Genomic DNA, 14,766 nt, shown 5'->3' with positions numbered 1-14,766 from the left:
GCCTTCAGTTCATATTCCGTTAACAACAACAGAAATGTATTGGAGGAATGTTTACATGAGACAAATATGTGCAGCAGGTTCATGCCTTTGCAAAGACATTTAAAAGGCTTTGTTAGACTTTTATATTGAATTCTTATATCTTGATATCATGAATCTAGTTCGTAGTTGGTGTACAAAATAAATGTGCAATAAATAATATTTTCATTATATATCCTTAAATGCACAGTGCTGACCAAAAGAGCATGAACTGACCTACTATCCAGACTGTTTCCACAAAAAAGTGCCATTTCAGTTGAGTTCTGTGATTACATTTTATAACTTTAAACACAATAAGAATAGAGCCGGACAATTTAGCAAACATTTTCATTTAGATAAGTGCTTAAGATGTTTTTTATTTCTGTATTAGTTTCTATAACAGAATTAATAAATATAATATTTTAGGAATTAGGTTATACTAGTTCTGTAACATTAGATAATATTTGGCCATATATTTCTGTCATTTTGTAATAGTATTCATCCATGCTGAATTTTAAACAGTGTCAGTACTCCAAAAAAGCAGGGTACTGGTTATTCTTTTAAAATAGTTAAACTCAATTAAGTGTCCTGTATCTATTATCTGCCTTATCATAAAAAACTGAATATTTTTAGCTGGTTGTGCTCAAGCTGTGCGAACAAGTCCAGTGCTCAAAAAGTGCACAGTGTGGCAACTAGGCTTATAAAAAGCATGTCATTTTGAGTCTTGCCTAAAAACAACTGTTCTAATCCCCCCACTTTGCTTCCCACTGAGCTTACTGTGTCCAGTTTAATGCACTAGACGCCACTCACACTGGTAATGTAACACTCCCTGATTCTGTAACCCAAAATGATTTACTAGTAAACTGTGATCCATGTACGTTTCCTTTTTTACAGGCAAAAAAAAAAAGATCATACACCTTTGCACTTTTAGGTGGGTTTTCTCAAATTCAGCTGCAGACTTAATACAAAAAAGCTCACTTTTTTTTAAGCCTGTGAATCTGGTTAGGTGTAATTGAAGCAAAAATCTGGGTTGTTTTTACACAACCAGCTGATATGTTTAAATTAGGTCTGCTTTCCATCTTGTGTTTATTTACATATATCATTTTAGAAACTGTATAATTCTGTAAGTCTGTGCAAAAGCATGTAAATGTCCTCCAGGTCATGCCTGGATCTAGAAACTGAATCTAATTCCAAGTGTTTACACCTCCAGGGGAAAAAAAAAAAACACTCCTTTTTTTAAATGCTCATATTGTAAATATCTTCTTTTTTTTTCCCAGAGACAAAATCTGTTTCATTGCCATTTGTAAACATGTAATATGTTTAATGTATTTAGGGTTTCTTGTTTGTTTGTTTTATTAATTTAGCTTATGGGTTTGGTTGCTTTGTTTCCCTTTATTCTTGGGGTCTGACTCTTGTTGATGTGAATGAAATTACTGTATAGCAGGTCACTTCTACTTTTATTTATTTGGAATTTTGTATTGAAAGTGTGTGTATAAGAATAAAGGTGTGTGACTGTTCTGAAGGCTGCATCATTTTAAGCACATGGCTACAGTATTTATCTGCCTAAAGTCTTCAGCGTCGTGGAGATAAATGTATAAAGAGCATAAAATTTTCGTAAGTGGAATATGGATTATTCGCTTAAACAAAAAATATACAGTAGTCGCATAATATTAATTTTCGAAAGTCTTGAGATTCATACTTAAACAGTGAGTATAAAAGTAGTTGGCCCGTACGGGGATCGAACCCGCGACCTTGGCGTTATTAGCACCACGCTCTAACCAACTGAGCTAACCGGCCATGTTTGAACGTTTACGATTGCTCTTTATGATGATTTTGTTAGCGCTAAAAATTTATGAATACTGAATAATATTCACATAAGATGCGCACTGATCACAATCAGTTCAATAAACGTTTGATACACATCTTTACAGTGCTAAAATTGGTTATAATAAACTAAGCCATGCCTGTGGTTATGCTTCGGTTTATGTCAGTTGACAGTTGTTTACTCTATAACGTTAGTATTTGACAAAATATCTCAAATATCAGTCAAATTTTTTCACTACTGAAGCAATTACGATTAAATTGACATGATGAGTAACGTTATATTTATTAGTCTACCTATGATTTTATTATATGATATAATTATTTTCAATATTATTTAATAATATTATTTAAGTAATGTTTGTGAAATAAAATAAATTAAGTGAGGTAATGTAAAATAAAACGTTTGATTTATAATTCTAATATCAAGACGTATTAATCTAGAAGTATGTCCATAATAAATTTCCATATAAATACAATGTGTTTGCGCCTTACCGTGGACCTCGTGGCGCAACGGTAGCGCGTCTGACTCCAGATCAGAAGGTTGCGTGTTCAAATCACGTCGGGGTCAAGCTTTTTTTTTTTTTTTTTTTTAAGCTCATTCAATTCAATTTTATTTGTATAGCGCTTTTAACGATTTACATAATCACAAAGCAGCATCAGCATCATTTGTTTAACGTTTAATGTAGCAAAACGCATCTAAATGATCAGTCAAGACAGTCAATATTCTTGTTTAGCAGCATGTGTTGGTGACCGACTGTTAGCAGCCAAGAGTTAGTGTAATTAACAGTAAAGTACATTTAAATTTTTACCAGTACAACGTAGCCAAAAGGCGAGGAGAATAAAACATTATTGCCATACCAAAGCAATTATTGAGTAAACACATTGTTGCTTAAGATTACATAAAGTTGTCAGTTGTGTTTTCTTGATGAAAGTGCTTTCATGACTGGTTCAGAATGCTCTCTCCTCAGTACTATGATCCACACACCAAGTGTTGCACATGCTAGCAACCAACAGTTGGCACCAGCCAAAATTTAACCACAATAAAATGTATTTTTTTTAAGTATAGGCCAATTTTATCTTAGCAGTTAGTACAGACATTCATGACTACTTATTCAATCTAATGTTTTTTGTAAAGAACTTTAAACAACAGACATTGTTACAAAGCAAACATTTGGAACATCTGGACTTCCCTACCTTTCTTTTACAAAGAGGCGACAAAGAATATCCATTTAGTACCCTATCCTCTTTTCCCAAGAACAGAGCTACCCAAGCAATGTTGCTACCATTGACCTACTGTAACAGCACAGATTAATTACACACAGTATGATATCGAACTACTTATGTTCTTTCTGATGCTCCTTGCTTTATTTATATGCTTTGATAAAAAAAAAACAATTAAAAGTTGCAGGCTTTTGGGGGGCCAGGGGAGGAATTATCTCTTACAAAGGCAACAGTTATGCAACAGTTCGGAACTCAAGATCTGGAAAGTTCATACGACCTAGACACAAACTCAATCTCTCTCTCTCTCTCTCTCTCTCTCTCTGTCTCTTTCTAGGAACACATGGCACTCCGGACATAGCAGTATTCCTGGGCCCTCCAGATTTGCCTCATCCATCACGATCCCCTACTCCAAGTTCTCATCACATGGAGGCCACTCATTGCTCTTGAGAATGGCCCCATATGGTCTGCTTAAAGATATAGTTGACTACCAAAAATGGTTCCACTTAGAGACCATGATAATTTGTATTGGAGTGCATATGATACAAACAGCTTTGCTACAGCTTTTATGGCCTATGACCTTAACCCTCAACTGCTCAGATGTATAATGAGATAAAAATGTAAGTCGCTCTGGATAATAGCGTCTGCCAAATGCCTAAATGTAAATAGCCGGAGAGTCGTAAAACAGTGTGTGTGTGCGCATGTGTGATCAGGAAGACTCATTTGGGTACTGGTTCTGAACAAGCCAAATATATGTTAAACATCTATTGGGGCTGAGCCCCCTTAACTGAAAATCCTAGAAACGCCCCTGTTTAAATTGCCATTAACAGTTTTGTATCCACATCTCCATCAATTGATATTTTTATATTGTGCAGCTTTTTTTTTTTTTCTATACTGTTTCATATGTTTTTCTCATATTGTATTTTTGTACTGAACAGTTATTTTATTTTAATATTTAATATTTTATTTTATTCTTTCTTAGTTAAATTTACCTTCTATTTTCTTTTTTTCATCATTATTTCTTGTTCATAGATTTTTATTTTAAGGTCACGGGCAATGTCTAAGCATTTCACTGGATAAACTCATGCATGACTGTGTATGTGACAAATTAAATTTGAATTTGAATTTATAATTTGGAAACTAATGTGGGTTCTTTGGTTAAATTCATGACCACTAGATGGCGTCATACATTACTGTCACAACACTACACAGGAATAAAAAAATTAACAAATCAAATGCCAATTAACTATTAAGTGCAACACAGTAATTAAACATAATAGAAATTAAAAGGGCATTAATATTGAATAAACTAATAGGATTTGTATAAGATTGTAAAATATTGTAGAAATATTAACCAGTCAGTAAGTACAGCATTTAATAATGTAGGCTATATGTACTTTATCGTTCGCAGAAGATTAATGGTGAGAATACATAGTGATTCTATGTGTGCATCGTTTCTATATACAGCTAGTGAAGAGACCATATCACAAATCTTAAGGACCATTTTTGAGTTTTCACATCTTTTCCAGTAAATGAGGTACTGAGGTGCACCCTGTAGGGTCTTTGCTAAAATCCTAACAGAATCCAAGGAGAGAAACTCCAGTGATGAGTGTGTTTTTTAGTAGTAAACAAACTGTATACATAATGATTCCCGTTTAATAAAAGCTAATTAATTACACTACACAAATTAATGGACAATTCCTTATATAAAAATCTTTATATATGTATTTTTTATATGCTTTGATGGAATCAGTGCATGCACACAAATTTTTAGAACACTTGCTTTAGGAGTTGACCACATTATGATGTCATTAAGATTTCTCAGAGATGCAACCACCTCCACATGTGGTAATGAACCAATGTTGAAAAAAGTATGTACAATAGTTGTTAAAGTTTTCTGAAGAGTGGATTGCTAATGATATGATGACAAATAATAATAATAATAATAATAATAATAATAATAATAATAATAAAGAGACAACACCCTAGGATTAAACATGTGTTTTTATTCAGTTTTTTTCTTTTTGTTACTATAAAGCAGGCATTTTACAACAGTGGTGTGAAGAGTTAATGAAAGTAAGTGTAAAATCAAATATTAAATTCAGTGAATAATTCATGATGAGTGATAAACCTGCTGTTCATTTGTGCAAATGAATATGGTGATAATCTAAAGATTTAAGCATAAACAACTAACAATGCTTCAAATCTAGCGTCATAATAGGGTGATTATAATCACAGCATTACACGTCATCTTTAACTATAATTTTAACTGCTAACAAAGCAGTTAAAATTATAGTTAAACACTTAAGCTAACACTTGCACATAACCAAATGCACATTTACTAAAATAAAAATAAAATGCATAGATTCTATTATGAATACATTTTCTCTTACTTATTTGAAAACACATGTGCACCCGCAGCATTTTAAAGTTTTAGATGTTATATCTGTGTAAGTTATGCACTGTTACTTTACAGCTGAACAAGTAGGAATCTGCTCACGTTCCACAGTCTTGTGTGTTCTCTTACAATATGACATTTGTAGAGGTAGGGCCAATGACTAATGAGTTTAAATATCTAAATCAATCACTCTAAATAATGCACATTTCAGAAAACAAAACCAAAAAACATTGAAAACAAACTGAAAGATCAAAGCTCAGTTAGAGTTCTCAAAGTAAATCTAGAAAATTTACTATTTTATCCTGTAAGACCTGGAAGATCTTTTAGACCTATGCAAAATGAAGTGACCATCATCAAGTGAAAATAGCCACAGGCATAGCTTAGTTGTAACAGATTTTACAAATGAATGGGCCATGTCACCACTCATATGCCAACCACAAGGGACCTGCCGAGTTTAAAAGTCGAGGAAAAAAAAAAGGTGTGTGTGTGTGTGTGCGCGCGCGTGTGAGTATGTGTGAATGTATGTGTGAATGTATGTGTGAGAGACAGAAAGGCAGAGAGAGATAGAGAGAGAGATAAAGAGGTGGTCATCCAGCTCTAAGAGGCAGTGAATTTTCTGAGTGTGATGACGATGAGGGCGAGGAGAACAGAGGCACCGAGGAACACAGCGATGACTATGGCAGTTATGGCACCGGGGCCAAGGACAACTGTAAAACAAACACACACACGCACACGCACACACACACACACACACACACACATAGGGTCAGATTGCTTCTTGATTATCAGCTAAAAGAGAAGAATAATGCATCACAAGACAACATCATTAACAACAAACACCCACATACAGCACTCACCCACACCATTACACAGTACACAATTACAGGAGCAGTTTTAGCAAGAGAATCCAAAGAGAAATACTAAACTTCACAGGAGACTATCTTCCGTAAGGAAACCTAAACCTTTTACTAAAACCCTAGAATGTTAAGGAATGGATTGAATAATATGTCAAAGTTTAAGGTGTTGTTTTAGCCTGCAAATTTACCAGATCTTAATCACATTTACCAGTTTGATTGATAAAATCCCCACCACTTACGCCAGACACCACGGTACACCTGTACTGTAGATGTCTTGTGGAGTCCATGCCTTAGTAACTAAGCTGCTTTGGTGTTTTTAAAGTGTTTACTTTAAGAAAAACTTGCCATTTTAGTAGGATAAACTTATTGGGCTGCATCAAGCAAAGCAAACAACTAAGGAATTTAACTTACTGGAACTGGGTTAAGAAAAAATCTGAAAGTATAGCGATAAACTTTCAACTTTGGTAAAAAAAAAAAAAAACATCAATTGAGATCACTTAAAATAAGTTGCATTGTTAAAATCAACAGTCAAAACCTATGGCTGTGTTAAATAGTGAAGGGTAGAGCATTTCCATACATACAAAATGTGATGAGGATTAGGATCAAATATGTGTGGCCATAAGAAAACCAATGTTAGTGAGACTTATCAGAAAAAAAGGCTTCAATTTGTTTGGAAACATTAGGGGATTGGACTTTGGAACAGTGGAAAGAGGTCATGTCCTCTGATGAGTTCGGATTGGGCCTATTCCAGAACAACAGGTACGGAGAAAAGCAGATAAAGCGAGGCACCCTTCATGCATAATGTCCACTGCATTGCACAAGCATCTGGAGGCAGCGTTATGATGGAGGTTGCTTTCGTTTGGTCAGGTTTAAGGTCAGTAACATTTTGTGGCAATAAAATGAAATCAGCTGATGACATGAGTCTACTGAATGACCAGGGTATTGCATCAATGGAGTTTTTTTCCCTAATGGACGCAAATTGTGAAAAAGAGGGTCTGGGAGCAGGAGGATTCATTTTCACACATGAACTGGCCACCACATTGTGTACATATTTTTTAATAATATAAGCTCTGGCACATATTCAGCACATGAGTTCAATTGTGTGCTTATGACTTTGTGGCAACTGTTCTAGAAAAAAGTATATATGGCTTTGGAGAACAACAACTTATAGGGAACTTTAAAGGAGTTAAGGTTTTGTGCTGTTTCGTTCACTGTAAATTAAAAGATTTTAACATTTCTAAAACAGAGTGTAGGAAATTGGTGACTGGAGTTCTAGGACACCACCCACTTTCTGTGTGAAGAGTGACTGTACCTTCCTCCTCCATTGTCGTGGTGTCCAGGATGTCAGTGTACTCCACAGTGTGATTGGGCTGTGTCACATCCGGATTCGGTTCTTTAGTTGTGACCTGGCCTACATCTGTTCCATCATCCCCAGACTGCGTGCCCTGGTTATCACTATGTAGTGTGGGAGAAGCCTCAGCCACAGTTTCTATAGAATCACAAAAGCAACGGATTATTTAAATCATTATTTCAAATCTTTGTGTGTCTTCGTCGATGTAACATCACTGTTGAACTCTTATGATTGGTTTAAGGGTATGGCATAAACACTAGTTTGGCTGCAAGGCTAATCACAGGTTTACATCAAAACAGTCATTCTAATATTGCGTATCATTTGTATTGTTTTAGTAGTGTCCTTGTTGATATAATGAGGTCTTCTCTGAGGAAACATTTATTTAGCACTTGTGTTTTGTTCTGGTTAGTGTTTTGACACTGAAAGTCTTTACAACAAAAAGATTAGCAGTTTCTTTCCAACATGGTTCACAAATTACTGAAATTATAAATGGTCCCTGTCATTCTTTTATTGCGAAAGAATGATTGTAGTTGTGGCATTGATTATCTTCCTACAACAGCGTACTCCATTTTGTCTTACTGTTTGCTTATTTAAGGTGCTTAAATGTTCCCTTGTTACTTGTAATCTCTTGGGTCGAAATGTATACACTAACTTTGTTTTCAATAGGGTCACCAATAATATTGGTTTATATTGGTAATATTGTTATGTAGGAGGATGACTATGGTTGCAGGGTGAAAGCGCAATAGTGGCATAAAGGTGTGATCAGTGGCATGAAGTTACTCATTCCTGTAGTAAGCCTCAAACAAAAAGGCACACCCTTCAGCTGTTACAGATCATGCGTGACTGTCTGGTGAACTTAAAGAGATTTTTCGGAAATATCTTGTCAAGGTAACTTGTTACCCATGTACAGTTGCAGTTCTTAAATGCTCATTACTTTCACTGTTAATTGTGTAGCTACACAATTGACTGTTGGTTAATACATGCTAAGAATTAAAACAAAAATTTTATAATAGAAATTACAAATAGTAAGAAAATCTGTTTGATTAACTACTTTATACATATACATATTATTTTATATTTTTACTTAATATATACCATACAGTATATGGCTTTAATTGCATGAATACTCAGAGTTGCTTTTACTTGTATGGTCTATAAATGGACACTGGTTTAGTGATTTCTGGGATGTTGAGAATATCCTAAACTTGGAGTTTATACTAGTCGAGCATGGAAAAATCAACATCATGGCAGCTTTTCCAAACTAACAAGGTTTCTGCTGTAATGTCTTGCTGGCCTGAGCAAAAGATGTAGGAAGGAAGGTTGTAGGTGGTGGTGAGCATTAGTCACACATCTCTTTAATCATGTCAGTATAGCAACTAAAAACTGAAGAAGAAAAAAAGAATGTGGAAAATTAGCATAAATGTTCACAAGGTATTCAGTCCTCCACTCATCCACCCTCATATGTCCTCACATCTCTCGCTTGCATTCCTCGGGTCACGGCATGGACACACCATGCGACTTTTCGCACCTATGCACTAGCCATGAAATCCTGACCCTGGTTCTTGTGGCACTGTTTCCCAGAGTTTTAAAATACCAATGCAAGGAGACATGTACTGACCCTATCTACCAGAAACACCATATAGCCAGACTTAGATATTTTTCTCTTTTTTTTTCAGGGCAGAATACAGACTTGAGTCGGTTTATATCTCACACACAATTTGTAAATCCATAAATTTAAGCAAAGGCGACTGTATAAATTCTAACCTCTTAACTAGCCTACCTGGGAACTTCTAAACAAACACAAAAAAGTAAGTAAAGCTTCAGAAATCTTAAATTGAGAAACCTTTCAAAAGCAAATATTTCTTGTTGGAAAGATTCTACCATCTAAAACCTTTTTAATTTCTGTCACACTTCAGTGTAAAATTCTTCTCATAAAATAAAATGATGGTTACTACACAGAGCAAATGCGCATGCGCGATGAGCAGCACACACTTTTTTTTGTATGTTTACTTGTGCTGATGAAGCGTCTCTTGTTGTTGGAGCACCATCAATGCTCCCCTTCACACTGGGCCACAAAAGGGCACTTGTATGAACTGGAGAAGCAGCAAGTAACGGCCTAAAAACATGGTGTGTGTACTGAAGGCTACACAAACCCATTTATAAAGCCACATATGGAAAAGCTAGCTGTTTGTGGCTTATTTTGTAAATGCACATTTTCAGTAAAAACAAGTTGTGTACCAATTCAGCAAAAGGTATAAACAGACAAATTCACAGAGCATACATATTAATATAAAAATAATCTAGATATTAAAATATAAAACAAACCTAGACATAGTGTAGCCTAGAACCTAGCATAGCCTTGAAGCACTTTGCCTTTTTAACTAAAGTAATCTGACTTTAATTAATTGTATTTGATATAGTAATTGCAATTGTATTAGATTGAGGATGTCTAGCTGACGTCCAAAAACAAATTGTGAATCAAAGATAAACACCCTGCAGTAGATACAGCTTGATATATGTTGACGACAAAAACAGAATGATCTACGACAGCCTTGTCTAAAACCTTCTAACGCTAGAGTACTAATCAAATTCCTCACAGATATTAAATTAGAATATTATATATAAAATATATAAATTAAGTTCTATATTAAATAGAACTTAAATAAATTGATACAAACAATGATGTCATAAATAATGTTCTAGAACTAATCATTGTGTCAGATAGATTTCTATCTAGGAGTTTGTAGTCAGGAACCAGGATAATACAGTTAGGAAAGAGTAATGGTTTTTAAGATTTACTATGCTTTTTTTTTTTTTTTACCCAGAATTCATTCAGGAGCATTATAGGGTTGTTATTTTCAGATGACTATTGTTAAAATTGCTATAAAATTACATTTAATTAACCAATAATTTCAGGCCTGCCAGTTATACTGATGACACTATGTTTGAATGGTAAATGGATTTGTATGATCTAAGTTATTCCATACAAATGTTTGCTTCCAACTGTGAGGAAATATATAACAGTGTTGTATTTATAGTTGTGGCCAAAAGTATTGAAAACTTACGCCATGCATTATACAACAGTTAGTTCCGACTGAGTAATCTGATCTGATGAGAGGTGTGGAAAACCTGAGAGTGATGGTGATCAGACTGTAGCAGCAAGAGGACATTTAACTATACTGTCTCACTCCGCATCACAGGTGTTGTAAAAACCATTGACTACACTAAATGTCGGTCCACAGTACTGAGGAGAGAGCAGCTGCCTGCCAAAGCCCACATTCAAAACTAGTCCAAAAAGCACATTTTTACTAATAAAACACATCTGATAATGATGTATAATCTTAAACAACACTTTTTTCCTTAATAATTGCTTTTAGGTTTTTCCAAACTGCTCTTGTGCTGTTTTGTCATTTTTACTTCATTTTTTCCTTTATTTATACAAAATTTCTATATTTTACACTACATTTCTATTTTTTTTCTATATTTTGCTTTATTGTGTAATGTCCTTATTTGTACAGAACGTTTTTTTTTTATCCTAGTTAAATTAATTTTCTATTTTATTTCTTTTTATTCATATTTCTTTTTTATCTATAAGCTTTTATTTTTTAAGGTTACTGGCAGTTGTATTAGCATTTCACTGCATATCGTACTGTGTATGACTGTGTATGTGACAACTAAAATTTTAATTTGAATATTTTCTTATATCTAAGGTGAGCTACAAAGCTAACTAGCTTTTAACATAAGGCTAACAAATCTCTCTCTAGTCCCTACTCAAGAGCATATTTGATGTGTGGAACAAGTGATGGTACATGGTAAGGCACTAGTTTTCCATTTAATGCTATTTGGGATTTAAACCTAAGAGTTAACATAGCTGATATTCTCAAGTAAAATAGGTGGCAATAGAAAGACAAACTTCCGAGGTTTACAGGACTTTCCATCACCTCCATCTTTTACTCTCCTCTCCTTTTGGCTATGTATTACCAGGAAGAATTTACTACTACTACTACTACTTTAAACTACTTTAACCCCTTTTAATTACACTGTCGGTTGCCAGCTCAGCCAGGTGACAGAGCAAAATAACTAGTAAAACAAGCAAACAAACAAATCAATCTGTTGATGGTAAATGGTGTTTGTGGAACTGTATAAAACATCGACGCTCATGCCTATGACTACATCAGAGCCATGCTGATATCAAGCAGAAAAGCACTGCCTCATGTGAGATATTGCTTAATTATAGTTGTTTCTGTTTGCATGTGTTCCCTATGCTTGGTGGGTTTCCTCCGGGTACTTCGGTTAAATACCACAGTCCAAAGATATGCAGGTTAGGCTAACTGGCGTTCCCAAATTGCCCGTGGTGTGTGAATGAGTGTGTATGTGTGTGTGCCCTGCAATGGATTGGCGCCCTGTCCAGGGTGTATCCTGCCTCGTGCCCTAAGTCTTCTGGGATAGGCTCCAGGTCCCAGCGACCCTGAATACAGGGTAAGCGGTATAGAAGATGAGTGAGTGAATGATAGTTGTTTCTGTATCCAAAACAAATGAAATCATTCATTAGTTTGAGCCTATCAGACTGAAGAGATGGCTAAAACTAGGGAATTCTCAAATTAATTGAAAATCCCTGTAGCAAATCCCTGTACCTGATCCTCAGGAAGCAAGCAAGCAGTCAATCAAGGAATGAGTGAATGGTCTCTATACTTAATATTAATTACAATATAGAATATTATTGCATCAAATAAATTACTTTCACTTTGTCATTGTTTTTTTCAATTTTGAGAATGTCATTAAATCATTGAATTTCATTCTTGTTTTAATATTTGGCCACCACCGAATTAAGTAATTTTATCCTTTCTATAATTGCATTTATTGCTAAATCTTTAACTTGTAAAATAAATTACTTGTTTTTTATTCAATTAAGTCTGAATGAATAGAAAAATAACTGGTGCAAATTTTGCTTTACTATTATGTTTCTACAGTTATGACTTAATTTCACAAAAGAGCAAGAAAAGTGGTTTGGATTCCCTAAACACATCCAGACAAACAATTAAGAACTATTTTATTTCTTTTATAAGGGGAGAGGACTGGCCACATAGAATTAGTAAAAAAAAAAAAAAAAAAAAAGAGAGTACAGATTTTTAAAACATGGATTGCTGTAATGTAAAGAGAACATCAAGCAGTTAACTTCATCCAGGAGTTAAGAGTGTTTTTACAACATGAGATAGGCCTGTATCTAGTATACAGTACTGGGTTTGTCACAGATTATGTATGTAGAAGCCTTATGTATGCATTTGTAGATATACTGTACTATATGTCGTCTATCTATATAAAGGTGCATGAAAATTCCAAATGATATTAACTTGCTTGTTAAATAAATGATTTGTAATGAATCAATATATTTTGAGAATTTTTGTAACTGGGCCATCATGCACCATGTTAGCAGACTTAAATTCACTTTAAAAATGTTATAATTTAGAGTTCATCTTTGCTTCTTGGTCATCTTTGTATTGTTGGATCTGTAATTCTGAGGGAAAAGAAATCTGATCCTTTTTTTAAGTCCCATAAACAACTGGTAAATCAGAAAAGACAAATTTATTGGAAACCTTAACTGCGGAAAAAAAATACATCTGGGAAAAAATTCAATATGAAAACCAAAAGAACATCATTGGAATCACGTCAGTGAAAACGTGTGAAAAGTGCAGTTGTTAAATGCAGTTTATGGAAAAAGCACCAGATTTTCAAACTAATAGACCTTCACACCATTTGATATACATACACTATTATATAACATTTGATATACAAACACTACATAGCCATAGGTTTTACAGGCTGTCAGTGTGGTAGTGTATTTTTATTTTTTGCTAACAAAACATTGTTTAAATCCTCAGTCAAACCTGTTTTTTTATTTAATTCTTTAATTACATTGTTTTTGGAAAATCCCACATTTTAATGTTCATATCATAGTCTACATGTGTGCTTAACCTGTATTCTGTTGTCTTGGTGTATCAAGACTGATGAGCTGCTTTTCCAGAGCTTCTAACAAACCCATTCTTTGTGTGATGCAAAGCACTCAGGTGTGAAAGGAACTGCCAATTTACTTAGTGTAATGACAAGAAAATGCAAAATAGTTTAGTTCATAAAGTCAACTTACAAACAGGCCTCTGCCTAGAGAAAAATAAGTCAGTCTATATAGTTTCCCTTTTTTATGTTTAACCAATGGAGCACAGAACTTCTTACTTTAAAATAAGAGAAAAGAAACCTCAAATTCCTTAAACTTGGACATTTTCTCATACTGTTTAGGAAACCTGTAATGAATCAGCACCAGTAATACTGAGTGGAAAAAAGGCATATTTCTGTAAGGATCAAACTAAGGCCTCTACCACATACAATCAGTTCATAGTTCAGAGTAATGAATAAATGAAAATAAATTAACTACCTAGATGAGACTTACAATTATGAATTAGAACTGAAGACATTAAATGAAACATTATGCTCAATTCAGAATAATTTAAGTAATATCTAATTACTAGATGTAAGGTAAAGTATTAGAAGTTTTGCAAATATTGATAGAAAAAGCATCCTTACCTGTATGTATAAAGGCCACACAGAGGGCAAAAACTGTGAAAAAGAGAAATCTGGATGTGCTGAAGCTTCTGTAAAAAGCCATGTTGTCTGTGCTGTTCACTAGCTGTCTCGCCAATAATTCCAGACCAGGGGCTCAATGTAGAAGAGGTAGTGTGAGAGGGTGGAGGAGTAACAAGGTGAAAAGGTGGAAAAAGGAGGTGTCTGCTTCCCGGACAGAGTGGACATTGTCAGTATCCCCACATACAGTCCCATTTCATGTACACACTGACAAGCTTTACTTCCAGTTTGCCTTTATATGTGACACTAGACATTAAATATATTTTACTGTTAATTTTTTTGCAGTCTCTTGATAAACATTAAACAGTGACAGTTTGTCTAAAACTATTACCATACCTGTTGATGATGATATTGATCATACACCCTTACTAAAAATCTGATTTGGTTTTATATCTTTAATTAGTTTTATGACAGATATGCTACCCAAGAAAGATATTTTTATCGCCAAGACCAGTCAAGCAGTTTATGCT

The 14,766-nt window shown here is 34.4% G+C and overlaps 1 protein-coding gene and 2 non-coding genes across 3 annotated transcripts; 1 reads left to right on the top strand and 2 right to left on the bottom strand.

Annotated features, from left to right (window-relative positions):
• Positions 1 to 1,738: 1,738 nt before the first annotated feature.
• trnai-aau (transfer RNA isoleucine (anticodon AAU)) lies at positions 1,739 to 1,812 on the bottom strand. The gene has a single exon. It is a non-coding gene; the product is annotated as a tRNA-Ile (tRNA).
• A 523-nt stretch (positions 1,813 to 2,335) lies between these two features.
• On the top strand, positions 2,336 to 2,407 carry trnaw-cca (transfer RNA tryptophan (anticodon CCA)). The gene has a single exon. It is a non-coding gene; the product is annotated as a tRNA-Trp (tRNA).
• Positions 2,408 to 6,017: 3,610 nt separating this feature from the next.
• snorc (secondary ossification center associated regulator of chondrocyte maturation) lies at positions 6,018 to 14,332 on the bottom strand. Its single transcript, XM_053486191.1, has 3 exons — positions 14,240 to 14,332; positions 7,625 to 7,801; positions 6,018 to 6,162 (listed from the first exon to the last, which is right to left on the bottom strand). The coding sequence occupies exons 1-3, from the start codon at positions 14,319 to 14,321 to the stop codon at positions 6,053 to 6,055; spliced, it is 369 nt and encodes a 122-aa protein (XP_053342166.1). The 5' UTR covers positions 14,322 to 14,332; the 3' UTR covers positions 6,018 to 6,052.
• Positions 14,333 to 14,766: the final 434 nt, after the last annotated feature.

Source organism: Clarias gariepinus, chromosome 25 (genome assembly GCF_024256425.1).
Source record: "Clarias gariepinus isolate MV-2021 ecotype Netherlands chromosome 25, CGAR_prim_01v2, whole genome shotgun sequence".
Classification (NCBI taxonomy): Eukaryota; Metazoa; Chordata; class Actinopteri; order Siluriformes; family Clariidae; genus Clarias; species Clarias gariepinus.
This window is presented reverse-complemented; position numbering and strand designations above follow the sequence as displayed.

Excerpts from the sequence above, each read along its gene's own strand:
- snorc (XM_053486191.1), bottom strand. The coding sequence starts at position 14,321 with ATGGCTTTTTACAGAAGCTTCAGCACATCCAGATTTCTCTTTTTCACA. Across the intron at positions 7,802-14,239 it reads TGTGGCCTTTATACATACAG|AAACTGTGGCTGAGGCTTCT; the intron begins GTAAGGATGCTT and ends GTGATTCTATAG. Across the intron at positions 6,163-7,624 it reads CACGACAATGGAGGAGGAAG|TTGTCCTTGGCCCCGGTGCC; the intron begins GTACAGTCACTC and ends TTTGTTTTACAG.